This window comes from Dendroctonus ponderosae, unplaced genomic scaffold (assembly GCF_020466585.1).
Source record: "Dendroctonus ponderosae isolate FM_Combo_2020 unplaced genomic scaffold, Dpon_F_20191213v2 Dpon_F_20191213_2, whole genome shotgun sequence".
NCBI classification, from domain to species: Eukaryota; Metazoa; Arthropoda; class Insecta; order Coleoptera; family Curculionidae; genus Dendroctonus; species Dendroctonus ponderosae.
The window spans coordinates 3,424,177-3,437,776 of NW_026018165.1; the positions used below are offsets into that span (position 1 = coordinate 3,424,177).

General features: G+C 34.5%; 1 protein-coding gene and 1 long non-coding RNA gene across 3 annotated transcripts; one reads left to right on the forward strand and one right to left on the reverse strand.

Annotated features, from left to right (window-relative positions):
* Positions 1-34: 34 nt before the first annotated feature.
* On the forward strand, positions 35-12,901 carry LOC109541329 (Golgi-specific brefeldin A-resistance guanine nucleotide exchange factor 1). 2 transcript variants are annotated; one of them, XM_019910161.2, is made up of 8 exons: positions 35-184; positions 3,208-7,769; positions 7,828-8,022; positions 8,073-8,174; positions 8,225-8,368; positions 8,638-8,710; positions 10,846-11,002; positions 11,158-12,901. In XM_019910161.2, exons 1-8 carry the CDS (start codon positions 112-114, stop codon positions 11,567-11,569), a joined length of 5,718 nt encoding a protein of 1,905 aa, XP_019765720.1. In that variant the 5' UTR covers positions 35-111; the 3' UTR covers positions 11,570-12,901. The 2 variants fall into 2 exon arrangements, with proteins under 2 accessions (XP_019765720.1, XP_019765718.1); XM_019910159.2 differs by having other exon boundaries at positions 36-184; positions 8,506-8,710.
* On the reverse strand, positions 12,622-13,174 carry LOC125503560. The gene is made up of 2 exons (XR_007280967.1): positions 12,907-13,174; positions 12,622-12,852 (listed from the first exon to the last, which is right to left on the reverse strand). It is a non-coding gene; the product is annotated as an uncharacterized LOC125503560 (long non-coding RNA).
* Positions 13,175-13,600: the final 426 nt, after the last annotated feature.

Sequence of the window (13,600 nt, forward strand, 5' to 3'; positions counted from 1 at the left end):
AAATTTGCTATTAAAAGGTTGGCATCCCTGGTGGTATGGAAAGTGACGTGTTGATTTGAAGATGTAAATTTAATAAACATTTAAGAAAACTGTTCCAAAAACTATACTAAAATGGCATTACCAAATAATGGAATTTTCGTCATTAAAGGCGAAATGACCACCTTAATGACTGCCATTAAAAGGGGTAAGTTCCGAGCCTTATTCTATATTCTATCAGTTCAAATATGCTTATTACTGAATGGATTTATTAGAGTAGCTTTTGTAGCTATGTTAGCTATAAGTGAATAATTAGCTTTGCTTTGCTGTAGTTATTTAGAAAACATCATACATCATTACGAAAGATTAAAACAAGTTTATGGATTTACTCATTGTATTGTGTGAAAACATTCAGAAGTATGGATTTGTTTTTATCATACTTTATGTGAGACCTGCTCATCTCATTTATATACTCCAACTATTAAACACATCACATCCACCACTTTGTGAGATAGAAGTCCATAGATCATTTTTGTGCTGAATAACTATTTAATTTAAATCAAAATATTACTATAAGACAAACGCTCACTTCATCATTACCATAAACCTAATACATTGTTTTTATTGTAATGATTAAGTGAGCGTTTGTCACACAGTAATACAATGAGAAGCTGAATCTTGAATGAGCACACTCACTTATAATATGTATAGGTAATCAAATTGACAATAACATTAATCTAAATTCAAAAGAGTTACTATCTGAGCCGGACAAGCACTAATTAGTTCTTAAATTCACGAAACGTGGTTTTACATTATTTTCCAAATATACAAACTAACAACCCCAGGATTCACTAATTTAAAAAGTAAATGGAAAGTCAGTTAAGGAAAGGTTAAACGTTGTTTCTTGAATTTGTTTTTGAAGCCTGCATTTTAACATATTTGACTTGCTATAATTTTCATAAATTCCGCCATATTATGTTTCTTTCAGTAGTATTCGAGTGCTGTGAACGTTCAAATGAATGTAACTCGTATTGCCGTTCTTCCAAAATTTCGTGCTTTCCGAATAACTACACTTCAGTGAGAATTAATACCTGAATCCTATTTAATGTATTCCAGTGTTAATTCATTCATTGTGAATGGAGCAGCTTATACAATTTTGGCTTAAAGATTAAAAAAGTATTGTCATTTCCTTTCTTATGACGTTCTATTTGATGCTGAATTATAATGTTACCAATATACAATGAAGAAATAAATAACTCGGATACTAAGATATGGTTGAGATTAAATAATCTGAACTGTCTTCCATTGTTTTATAAATGTTTGTTTTTAATATTAATCGCATATCAGCGGCTGTTATCTTCAACCTTCCGTGTACATTGATTGCTTATTGAACAACTTACTTCCACCCGTTTTTCGATAAAGCTTCACAACCTAACTGGAAGAATGTTCTGTTTTAAAAATCCTCAGCTTTCTGAGTAGCAAATCGGATTATTTTCTAGTTTATCCGCTCCTCTCGCGGTCGAAGTTAATAATGTGTTCAACTTGCAGATAATCGCTTTACTAGCAATTAGTGTTGAGCAACAAATCACTACCTGTTATTTTTTCACAGCGATTAATAAATTGCAATCACAATCTATGACGAACGTAAACATAAACTGTGATCTAAAACGTGATTGACCCAAACGTGATATTAAAGAGCGACTTTCACTGCTATTGCGAGTTGCATGTAGTAATCATGTGTAGTTGCACATGTAGTCCGGCGAAAGAACAAACCCAAATAAAATTATTTTATTCGTTAATGAAAGCTTGCATCCACGGGTTCCCCTGAGCCTGGATTTTATTGAAATTTTTAGAACCAATTTCATTATACACCATTTATTAGCCGTATTCTGATTGCGTATCGGTAACGTGTTTGTGTACTTTTAAAATAATCTTCTGGGAATAAGCTTAGTGTTCCTCTTTTGCTATTTTTTCGAATTGAAATTGTTTATTATAAAACGCTACGCGACGGAGAAGTATTTTTTTGCGAAATTTCTGTTCTGCATGAGATGATAATTTTGAAAAATGCAATTTATGCAAAGCAAAATTATCTTACAAAACAAGTACGTCGGATTTCAAACGGCATATGGAATGCAACATCCCACAATATCAATAAATTCCGAAAATTTTCGCGAAGAGTAGCAAAGTAATATTTTTGTTCCCATTTTAATTTAAATAAAAAAAAATTTCAGAACAGAAATTAAAATCAAATATTGCTTGTTCACAAAGAATTAAGAGTGACATACGCTATTCGTATTACTGTGTAAAACAATAGTTTTTTGTTCCTATTTTAATAATTTTTCAGAATGTTTTTATAACTTGGAGTACACGGGTTTACAAAACGTGTAGCCAGTTGCTAGTTGCAGAGGCTGTTATTTTTTAGTGTCCTTAAAATCATGCATACTTTAAGTATAAAATATTATTAGTTGTATACCTAAATAAGGTTATTTATTTAAAAAATATGAATTACAAATGTTTTCAAATAGCTTCTGCAAGTCACGCACAATTGCCCATCACCTTATGACGCCGCTATATCACGAAAACGGCAACCACAAATAAAATCACATTCACAGGTTAAATTCACAGTTTCAAAAAATCACATTCACAGTAATAACAGTGATTTTAAAATCACGCTTTAGCTTAGTTCTACTAGCAATATTTCTTAACTGCGTTTTTTTTTGGAAAATGAGGCTTCCGACGACTTTTCGCTGATTGAACTTTGTAATTTTTCGATAAAAAGAAAACGAATGTTTGTAGTTATACAAGAGCATGTTGCAAAACTTTTTTTTCATACAGTTGCTTAAATTTATGCCAAAATTTGTATCAAACAACTTCCGTTGCTTGGTCAAACGAATAGTTGATCGGATTATAGCTACATTCAGATTACTGGGGTTTTACTGTACTGTAGAATTCGAAGGCGACGGACGGATGAACTAGAAAATGGCCATAAATTGCTCCAAAACTATCGCTAATATCGATTAACTTTTGAACTGACACTAAAAATCTACAACCCTTTATTTTAAATTTCAACTAGGAAAGTGTAGTATAAGTAGTATTTAGTTTGATAGTATTACTTGCCTGCTTGCTTTCTTGCTACATATGTTAAAATGAATACCGTAAATTCAAGCCCTTAATCTCCAGTTGGCTTAATAAATCAGTCCAATTTGCAACAAAAAATAATTTATTCTTCAGGAGTAAGATGGCAATCGCATTCTTATCAAGATGAAGAAACTGATAACCTACTGAAAGGCTTTCAAGAGCTAAAGGAAATCCTCACTAGAATTGACGATTTGAGGCTCATTGAACCTGATGTTTATCTCTCTCCTTTCCTTGAAGTTGTTAGATGTGAAGACACTAGCGGACCAGTAACAAGCCTAGCACTTGCTGCGATCAACAAGTTCTTATCATACGGATTGATTGATCCTACCCATGCCAGTGTTCCTCACACCGTGTTCAATATAGCCGATGCAGTTACGCATGCCAGATTCATTGGAACTGATCAGTCATCTGATGGGGTTGTTCTGATGAGGATCCTTCAGGTTTTAAGAACATTGACTTTGGCACCAGAAGGTGCGATGCTGACCAATGAAAGCTTGTGTGAAATTATGCTCAGTTGCTTTAGGATATGCTTTGAGGGTAGAATACATGAACTGCTCAAGAAAACTGCTGAACATTACCTGAAAGATATGGTTCAGTTGGTGTTTATGAGATTGCCACAGTTTTCTGACGACATCAGAGCTGCAGGAGTTAAGCAACTAAAAATGCGTGCTGGAATAGAACAGAGCAGAGCTAAGAAAAGAAGTCGGCATTCTTTTAGAAAGAAAAGTTACTCTGATGATAAAGATGCTAATGAAGAGACGCCAGTTCGACCTGGAAATTCACAGAATAATTCAGACTCTATTACAAGAAATTTGGTTGAAATGCAAGAACACATTCTTCAACACAATAATGACATGAATTCAACGGCAGATTCTGGTAATGAAGATAAGGATAATGATGGTGTGGGTAATAATGTAGAAGCAGATCCAGATCTAGCAAGTATTGCTGAAGAACAACTCATGGATCAGCAGGATCTGGCACCTTTGCTAGCAGAAACTGATTCAATTCAAGAGTTGCTGACAGATACAAATCCAATCAACAGAGATGTTTCAACGGCAGATGGGCAATGTATTTCACAAAGTGATGTATCTGCAGAGTATGTAAACCAAAGAGGAATACGGTTTACGCCTCAGCTCCAAGCAGACTTTGTTTTACAACCGTATGGTTTAGCTTGTGTTAGAGAGCTCTTTAGATTTTTGATTAGCTTATGCAATCCCAACGATAAGCAGAATACTGATGTGATGATACATATTGGTCTAACTCTTCTAACTGTTGCATTTGAGGTCGGAGCTGACAGCATAGGAAAGCATGCCCCATTGCTGTCTCTTGTAAAAGACGAATTGTGTAGGAATTTGTTTTCTCTTTTAACGTCTGAACGAATATCTATATTTTCTGCCGACCTGCAAGTTTCCTTTTTAATGTTTGAATCTTTAAGAAGACATTTGAAATTTCAAATGGAAAAATACCTCACGAAACTTACAGATATAATTGTTACGGAAAATCAAAAAGTAACATACGAACATAAAGAAGTATCACTTGATAATATTTTGCAACTGTGGAGAATACCTGGCTTTGTAAATGAGCTCTATCTTAATTATGACTCTGATATGTATTGTACAAATTTATATGAAGATTTGACGAAACTCTTGGCCAAAAACGTGTTTTCTGCAACAAATGGAGTTTGGCACACTCATCTGCTATCATTAGATGCACTAGTAACCGTCACTGAAGGGATAGAAATACATTGTTCAGAATCCAAATCTCTTAATATTTCCAAAGAAATCCGCACAGTCACCGAAAGCAGTGAAAAACTGGAGACTATTGGTAACATTATTACTAAGAATTCTCGAGTGAAATATGCCCTGCATAATCCGCCGCTGGAAGATTTGATGAAAAGAAAAGCTATTAAAAAGTGGCTGCCACAAGGAACTGAACATTTTAATGCGAAACCGAAAAAGGGAATTCAGTTTTTCCACGAACATGGGGTTTTGAAATCAGATTCCGATCCTCAAGAAATCGCCTTATTTTTAAGAGAAAATCCTGCTTTAGATAAGAAAATGATTGGTGAGTATGTCAGTAACCGGAACAATCTCATCATCTTGGAAGCTTTTGTGAAAACGTTCAATTTTTCGGGTGTACGGATTGATGAGGCATTGAGAACATTCCTTGAAACGTTCAGATTACCTGGGGAAGCACCGACTATTTCTCTGATATTGGAACAATTTGCGGAACATTGGCATAAAAGCAACGGGGAACCATTCAGTGATGTAGATTCCGCTTTTACTTTGGCCTACGCCATTATAATGCTAAATGTTGATCAGCACAATCAGAATGCGAAAAAACAGGCAATACCAATGTCAGATTCTGCCTTTAAGAAGAACCTGCAAGGAGTCAATGGGGGAAATGATTTTGAAGAGAAAATGTTGGATGAAATATATGCGGCAATAAAAAATGACGAAATCGTTATGCCATCAGAACATGGAGGCTTAATACGAGAAAACTATCTTTGGAAAATTTTGCTGAAGAAAAGCGCCTCAAAAGAAGGCGAATATTATCATATTCCGCCAGGAACATACGACTCTGAATTATTCCGAGTAATCTATGAGCCTCTGGTGTCAGCGTTGAGCTTCATTTTTGAACAGTCTGAAGATATTGCCATATATAAACATGTTATGAGCGGTTTTGAAAAATGTGCTTTAGTTTCGGCGCATTTTGGCATGACAGAGAACTTGGATAAGTTGATAATATCATTGTGTAAATTCACGGTATTCTACAATCAAAGGAGGCAGAATAACATTACTGTTCTGTTTGGATCAAATCAAAAGGCTCAACTTGCTTTGAAATCTGTTTTTAATTTGGTGCATCTGTATGGAGATAACGTAAGGGATGGCTGGAAACATATATTTGATATAATTCTCTCGTTGTATAGCAATAGTTTATTGCCGAAAAGTTACATTGAACCAGAAGATTTTATAGATCAAAGGGGACGCATAATATTAACCTATGAAGAAACTCCAAGTCTACAAAAGCAAGATACAAGTCTATTTAGTTCCTTATACTCCTACATGGTATCTGCCGAGAATCTATCGAAGATTCCTTCTCCTGAAGAACAACAGTACATCGATATGGCCAATAATTGCATCAAAGACTGTAATCTGGATCAACTGATAACAGACTCGAAGTTTTTGCATGAAGAAGCTTTGTTGGAATTAGCAAAATCCCTCATTGAACTATCCCGAGGACCAGACGTCCAAAAGAGTTTAGGATATCATTATAATGAAAATGTTGCCGTGTTTTTTATGGAGCTTCTATTTAAAATAGTGATCCAAAATAGAGATCGAGTTATGAGCATTTGGCATCCAGTCCGTGATCACATTTACACATTGGTCATGAACGCTGCTGTTTTCGACTATCAGTTTCTCTTAGAACGATCAGTAATAGGACTGTTAAGAATCGCAATTCGACTTATGCGAAATGAAGACATGTGCCCCGTGGTAATCCAAAGTTTAAGAATGCTGCTACTATTGAAAAGTTCCACGTTATGTAGAATATCAAGGCAGATCTCATTTGGACTGTATGAGCTGCTGAAAACATCAGCCCAAAATATTCATACCAGTACGGACTGGACGATTATTTTTACATTGCTGGAATGTGTAGGTGCAGGAGCTCAGCCTCCTAAGCCAGTTGCTGAAGAAGGAGCCGCTCATGTAGATCCAGGCACAAAGTCAGAGGGAGAAACTCAAGTTAATAGTGATGAAGAAAGCGTGGTTTCAGACCGAGGATATACATCAGATTCAGAATTAACGAAGACTCCGAAACATTCAAATCCTAGAGCACAAAGTCCATTAATTGTGCCTACTTCACCAGTGGGTACTCCTAATACTGGTGGTTGGATTTTGGTCGGGAATGAAGGCGAAATTCAGCCAGTTATGGGCAGAACTGTTCCACCCACCCAATATGGTATTGCATTGGAAGGAAATTTAGGTGCTCACGATCCAGCCAGTTTGATCAAATGCTGTGAAAGTTTAGCATTTCTAGTTAGAGACGTCGCACATATTACGCCATATAACTTTGATATTTGCGTCCATTGCATACGAACGTTTGTTGAAGCTAGTCTACAGGAAGCGAAAAAAGCGGGCAAAAAATCGACTGGTAATAGAGATGCTCGAGATCCGAGAACCAGAAGAAAAATAGTGTCTAGGAAACGAACTGAGGCGAAAAACTCGAAAAGTCCAGCAACTAGTCCTGATGAAGAGAGCAGTGAGGATGATTTTCCCAGTGGCTATCATCATTTGCTTTTGGATCTCATGCATACTCTTCACACACGAACGGCCCAGATTTTCAAATGGTGGGCAGAAGAAGGTGGAGAAATTGCTCAGGAAATCTCGTTATGGACCCAAGGGTGGTGTCCGCTCTTGCAGGGTATTGCCAGGATGTGTTGTGATCGAAGAGAGGAGGTTCGGATAAGTGCCATAGCATTCCTGCAACGTGCTTTATTAGTACACGATTTGCAAACATTGAACGGTCCGGAATGGGAACAGTGTTTCCATCGAGTATTGTTTCCTCTGCTTAACTACTTATTGCAACCGATCAATGCGAAAGAACCAATTGCTATGGCTGAATTTCGAAATAGAGCTGCAACTGTGTTGTCTAAGGTAAGCGTGAGGTTTAAACTTGACTAAAATTCAAACATCAGTTTTTAAAATCTTAAAGGTTTTCCTGCATCACCTTACTCCACTTCTGTCTCTACCAACATTTCCGAGTCTTTGGTCTCATATTCTGGATTACATGGACAGATATATGCATGCGGATAAAAGTGATATTTTAGTTGAGGCTATTCCCGAACTCTTAAAGAACATGCTTCTGGTAATGAATTCTGCCAAAACGTTTGATGGGCCAGATGGAAAGGTGAGACAAACGACATTACACGAGGCCAAGTGCTAAAAGTGTTATTTTAGAATCCCTTGTGGCATTTAACTTGGGATAGAATCGGCAGGTTTTTGCCAACTTTAAAAGATGAACTTTTCAAAGAACCTGAAGATGAGCATGCTGCGACGATGGTGAGTAATTTAGAAATTGAACTTCTATAAGTAATCGAACATTATTGCAGAGTCCTACTCAGGACCTTCATAATAGCAAGGCAATAAATCCCATGCAACATAACATTGAAAATTTAACCAGATCTAGTATCATACTGCAACCGCCAGTTTCACAACAGCAGGTATCTTCGCATTTATTTGCGCACTTAGGCCAGGTAGGATTAAATGAATACTACTAGTTCATTTTATTACCAAGGAAAATTATTAAAATTTTAAAATCAGTCGTTGTCTGATTTTTTTTCGAACCAAAATCAAATTTTGGGAGTTTTGGCTTTACGTATGTGGATTTTAGATGGTTTCAACACCAATAGGTTCAACCTATTCAACACAGATATCACCAACTCCAATATCTACATCAACCATTCCGTCGGCTCTCATTCCTTCAATTATGCAGACAAATAGTGTAAATTCGACCATTTTACAGCCTACTTTACAACCGGGAATGCCTTACATGCCTAATTTATTGACTGGCATTGCAGGCTTAAATACAACACAAGGTATGTATTATTTATGAAAAATGACGATCATATGTGTGAGTGAAGCATTTTAACTTAATATTATTTAGAGGCGGATCCTAATTTAATCCCCGAACTGCCATTGCAATAAATGCATATGTGCACGTGTACTCCCAAATTTCAGAGTTTTCTTTAAAAGACTAGTTTCAATTTTATCATTCTTGAAATGCTCCCATCATAATATTAAGTGCCTATAGATTAATTCCAAATTTGTATACATATACTTTCCTGACTGTTTCAATTCCAAATCAAATTCATTCCTGGGTTTCAATCATTTATTGTTTCTATTTATCAATCAAAATACGTTTCGGTGCATTTTTCCACCATCATCAGTTTTTTTTGTGTAGCGCTGTTGCTGCATTAAGCCTTGGCATGCATACATGCATTTTGATTGATAAATAGAGACAATAAATGACTGAAACCCAGGAATGAATTTGATTTGGAATTAATTCCAAAGACACTTGGTTTGCTTTATTATGGTGCACATTTAGTGGGTGCAGTGCTTTTATTTTATCGTTGTTTTGGTTTATTTAGTAATTCACTGTACTTGGAACATTGAGGGGCTCTAAATAGATGGAGGATGTCAGAATGTTGGGACAATAGTTTGAGATCGATTTCCGGCTATGGAACATTGTTGAATTTTTTAAATAATTAAAGAAAGTGCGAAAACCCGTTTTTTGGGCAACTTTAGAACCGTTGATGATTTTAAAAAAGTTTAATACTTTTTTTAAGTATTATTAATACGTTATGAGATATATTATACAATATGAGATAAATTAAATTGAAATACGTTTTTGTTAACTCAAAAAACAAAAAAATCACCGCTTTAAGTGTTTTTAAAAATTATCTATAATTATCTTAGTTTTGCTTCAAAAAAATGTCACTATATTTTTTTGTTCATTTCTATTTGTTATGTAAATCGGCTCTTGCCAGATTCTAATTGAGTTTTTCTTGAGACGTCGGTGAGACTACTCTGAGGCTGTATTTTACTCGTAAAGAGTTAATTATACTACAACGTACAATAAAGGAAAATTTCATTACTGAATGGTAAATTGTTTGCACATTAAGTTGAAAATCAGGAATTTGTGTGTCTCGCGGCTGGAATTGTCTATCAACGACTTTTATGCAAAGACCGTCAACGACATCCCAAACAACACAAAGACATCTTACAAACGTCTTTAAGATATCTTATTCCGATATGTAAGACGTCTGTATATGTCTTGAAGACGTCTTTAAGACTTACGTAAGTGCAAAATTCCTGATTTCAACTTAATGTTTAAACAATTTACCCTTCATTAATCAACTTTTCCTTTATTGTAAGCTGTAGTATAACTCTTTACGAGTAAAATAGACCAGCAGAGAAGTCGCTCTGGAGTCACAAAAAATTATTTAGAATCTGGCAAGAACCTTTTTTTAATAACAAATAGGAATGAACAAAAAGTTGTTAATATTTTATGCAAAACTAAATTAATTATAGAACACTTTTTTTTTTGAGGAAACAAATGAACGCATTTTAATTTCGTTTGTTTTATATTGTAGGTTTAAAATTTATGTGCAAAAACGGGTTTTCGCACTTTCTTTAATTAGTTAAACAATGTTCTACAGCCGGAAATCGCGCTCAGCCTATTGTCCCAATATTTTGACATCCTTCCGAACTACTTTCTCTTACCTTCATCTATTAGTGCTCGAAACAGGCCTTTTAAAGTCTAATCTGACTGGACTATTAACAAATTACGAGAGTGCGTGCAGAAGGTAAATGCAATTAAATCGTCTTCTCCAACTTTAGAAGAAAAAATCAAAAGTTTCGGTCGTTCAAAACCCAATTTCGCAATTACAAATGTTACTAAAAGCAAAAATCGCGACAACGATTTTTGCTTTTCTTATTATTCTTGTTATTGAACAAACGAACTTTTTATGATTGTGCATCCCACAGTAATTAAATTGAAATTATCTTTTTACTCTTTTACTAATATTTCAAGTTGGTTAATTCGCGGTTACCTAGAATATTCAGATTTATAAGGCGCTTGTGCTCGATACGCACAACATTGTATATGATATTTAGACACTGCTCTATTGATAATAGAGCTTAAAACAAAACTTACCTTATGCCGTTTTAGGTCTCCCTCAACATCAGTTGCATCATTCATTTCCCGTTTTATGTAATAGTCCTACAGTAATTCCAAACACCACCGCTACTGAAGTGCAGCCGCTTTCTTTATATGCCGAATATATAGGAAATCCTTATAATATCCAAAGCACGGGTAACACTACAAGGTAACATATTCTCCATTTTTTTTTGGAAATTTGCACTAAAATGTAATACTGCTAACAAGCGTCTTTTAAAATAGAAGCATGTATAATATCGGGTTCAATTTAAGAAATTGAATTGCACTAAACCTCTCGGTTAAATAATTAGGTTTTATTTACAGAACTGATAATATATTACCGCCCAAATCGGAAAACATGGGAGTTACACTTCCTTCTTCGTTAGAAGATAATTTGCCAATAGCAGAGGTGAAGCACAGTGAGGGAGTTAAACATCACATTATATCTGGTTGTAGCAGTGAAGCCTCAATTAATCTTATTCAAAGCAATGAGCAAAGTAATGGTAATTTACCTCAACCCGCAGTGGAAGACCAATTGAACATTACTAGAACAACAGAGATATCTATGCCTGGTGCAAGTAGCGCAAACTTTTTTCAGTCCTCAAACTATTTTAGTAGCTCTGAATCCGCCTTTATGCCGGTCGGAAGCGAAATTTTATTTGGAATAGGAAAGCGGACCGAGGGTGATAAAGTAAGTACGAGTGAAACAAGCTCTTCGATAGGCACAAACGTTTGACATGGAGTTTCGGTAATTTAAAATTTAATAGTCAAGAGTTATTAATCGAAACGTTTTATTGCATATTAATTTGAATCAGTTTCATATCTAATTACCAATCAACAAAAATAGAACGTCGATGATGAAGGAAGAACTTTTTAAAAACATTTAGATTTTTATTTATCAAGTAAGAAATATTTAATAGGTAGGTACTATTTCAATATTGCTTGCAATCATTTGACAAATATTAAAATTATTATTAAAGAAGGAAAAAGGAAATTGTCAAATTTCCAGAAGCGTAAAATAACAGCTATTATATGTATTTTTTCGAATTCGATGGATATTTATTTTATAGCAATTCGAAGCATGATTTATTATAATAAAAAAAAAAAGATTTTCTCATGAGTTTATTTTTGTAATAAAATGTTTTTTTAAATTGTATTTCCACTTCTAAAGTTATGAAATGTGGTTTCAAAAACAGGAAGAATTAAAATAATTAAAATGACTAAAGAAAATTGTAAAAAACAAATGTCATGGTTGATTTATAAATACAAACTTGGTGATTTTACAAGACCTTTTCGAGTATTAGGCGTTCCATTTTCCAAATTAAAGTGCTATGCAAGAGGTTCGTAATTTCAAAAAGCCAAACCAGCGGTTTTTAATATTATTTTTTTCACGCTTTACTTAATGACTGTACCTGTACCATAATTGAACAATGCTGAAGAAGTTCTATCAATTTTCAAATGATTTAAGCGATTATTTTAAATGAGCTACTAATGACACCACTCTTCGCAAAAAATAAATGAATTTGTGGATGAGGCTAAATAAATTGTATACAAAATATACTTGTTACTCAAGTGAGTTACTCTGCAATCATGCGGTAGGATGAACTTGTCGAGGATAGTTATGTTTGAAAACTGTATATATTTTTAAATTATTTTGTTATATGTATTACTAAGTAAATTTAGAAAGTAAAGTGTATATCTACAGTGTTTGAAAAGTTGGTTTGCGATGTCTAGTGGACTGATTCATACAAAATTGAGAAAAATGTACGAAATCAATATTTACAGACATTGTGAAATATATATTTATTGTATATGGTAATTACACGGTAATATGGTTGGTACGGTAACAAATTTAATTTATGTAGTTTTATCAATATTGCATTGAGCAAAATGGAGCGGATGTATAAAATGTTGATTGGTCGTTCGGTGGTTATAATTTTTATGCATCTACTCTTTGTTTCTCACACTATTTAAAACTATACTTAAAAATGTTCACGTTATCACTCGAGGAAAAGTGTTCTGTAAATAAAAAAGTAAAAAATACAGTTATCTTCCATCAACAAATCTATTTACACTGAGAATTTTTTTTCGGAGCTTTTTTCATCAATTGTTGCTCTTGTTTGGCTGCGACTCCTTTGTTGCAGCTTTTTCTTCCTTCGTTCCCACTTTTTATCAGTTTCCGTTCCTTCATTCTTACCAATAATATCATCTTTGTTCTGCCCTGCACATTTGCGACAAATTGTACAGTCGAATATAATTAAATTCCTATTAACCATAAATGTAATAATGTAACTAAATAAAACAAAGCATCTATTAACTTAAAGAAAGTAATATCAATGTGTTTTACCGGAAAAAATCAAATAAACTCTAGTAGGTTAGCATCAAAATAAATTTCGAAGCTGCGCGCCATTTACCGGGGCCAGAGCTGTCGGGATTTGCGACCACATAAACGTTAAGGCTACGACTAGACGCGAGTCTCGTCATTTATCAATAAATTATTGCTGTGTTGCCGCTGCCACTGTTACATGAACGTTACATTCCGTTTATCTTAAATGAACTGTACTTAGTGGCCGCTGTCAGGAAATATTATTTTTAAATATATTTCAACTAATAGGGAGCATTCGCTTAAAGCACAAATGCTAATAATAATAAAAAATAGTCGTGCATTGTTGTCATATGTCAAGTACAGGAGCCCATTTATGTAGAATACTATAAAGCCGAAGGAACCCGATCATTTTCCCGGTCTCGTAAAATCATAAGCCATGTT

Excerpts from the sequence above, each read along its gene's own strand:
- LOC109541329 (XM_019910159.2), top strand. The coding sequence starts at position 112 with ATGGCATTACCAAATAATGGAATTTTCGTCATTAAAGGCGAAATGACC. Across the intron at positions 7,770-7,827 it reads CTGCAACTGTGTTGTCTAAG|GTTTTCCTGCATCACCTTAC; the intron begins GTAAGCGTGAGG and ends AAAATCTTAAAG. Across the intron at positions 8,175-8,224 it reads ATGAGCATGCTGCGACGATG|AGTCCTACTCAGGACCTTCA; the intron begins GTGAGTAATTTA and ends ACATTATTGCAG.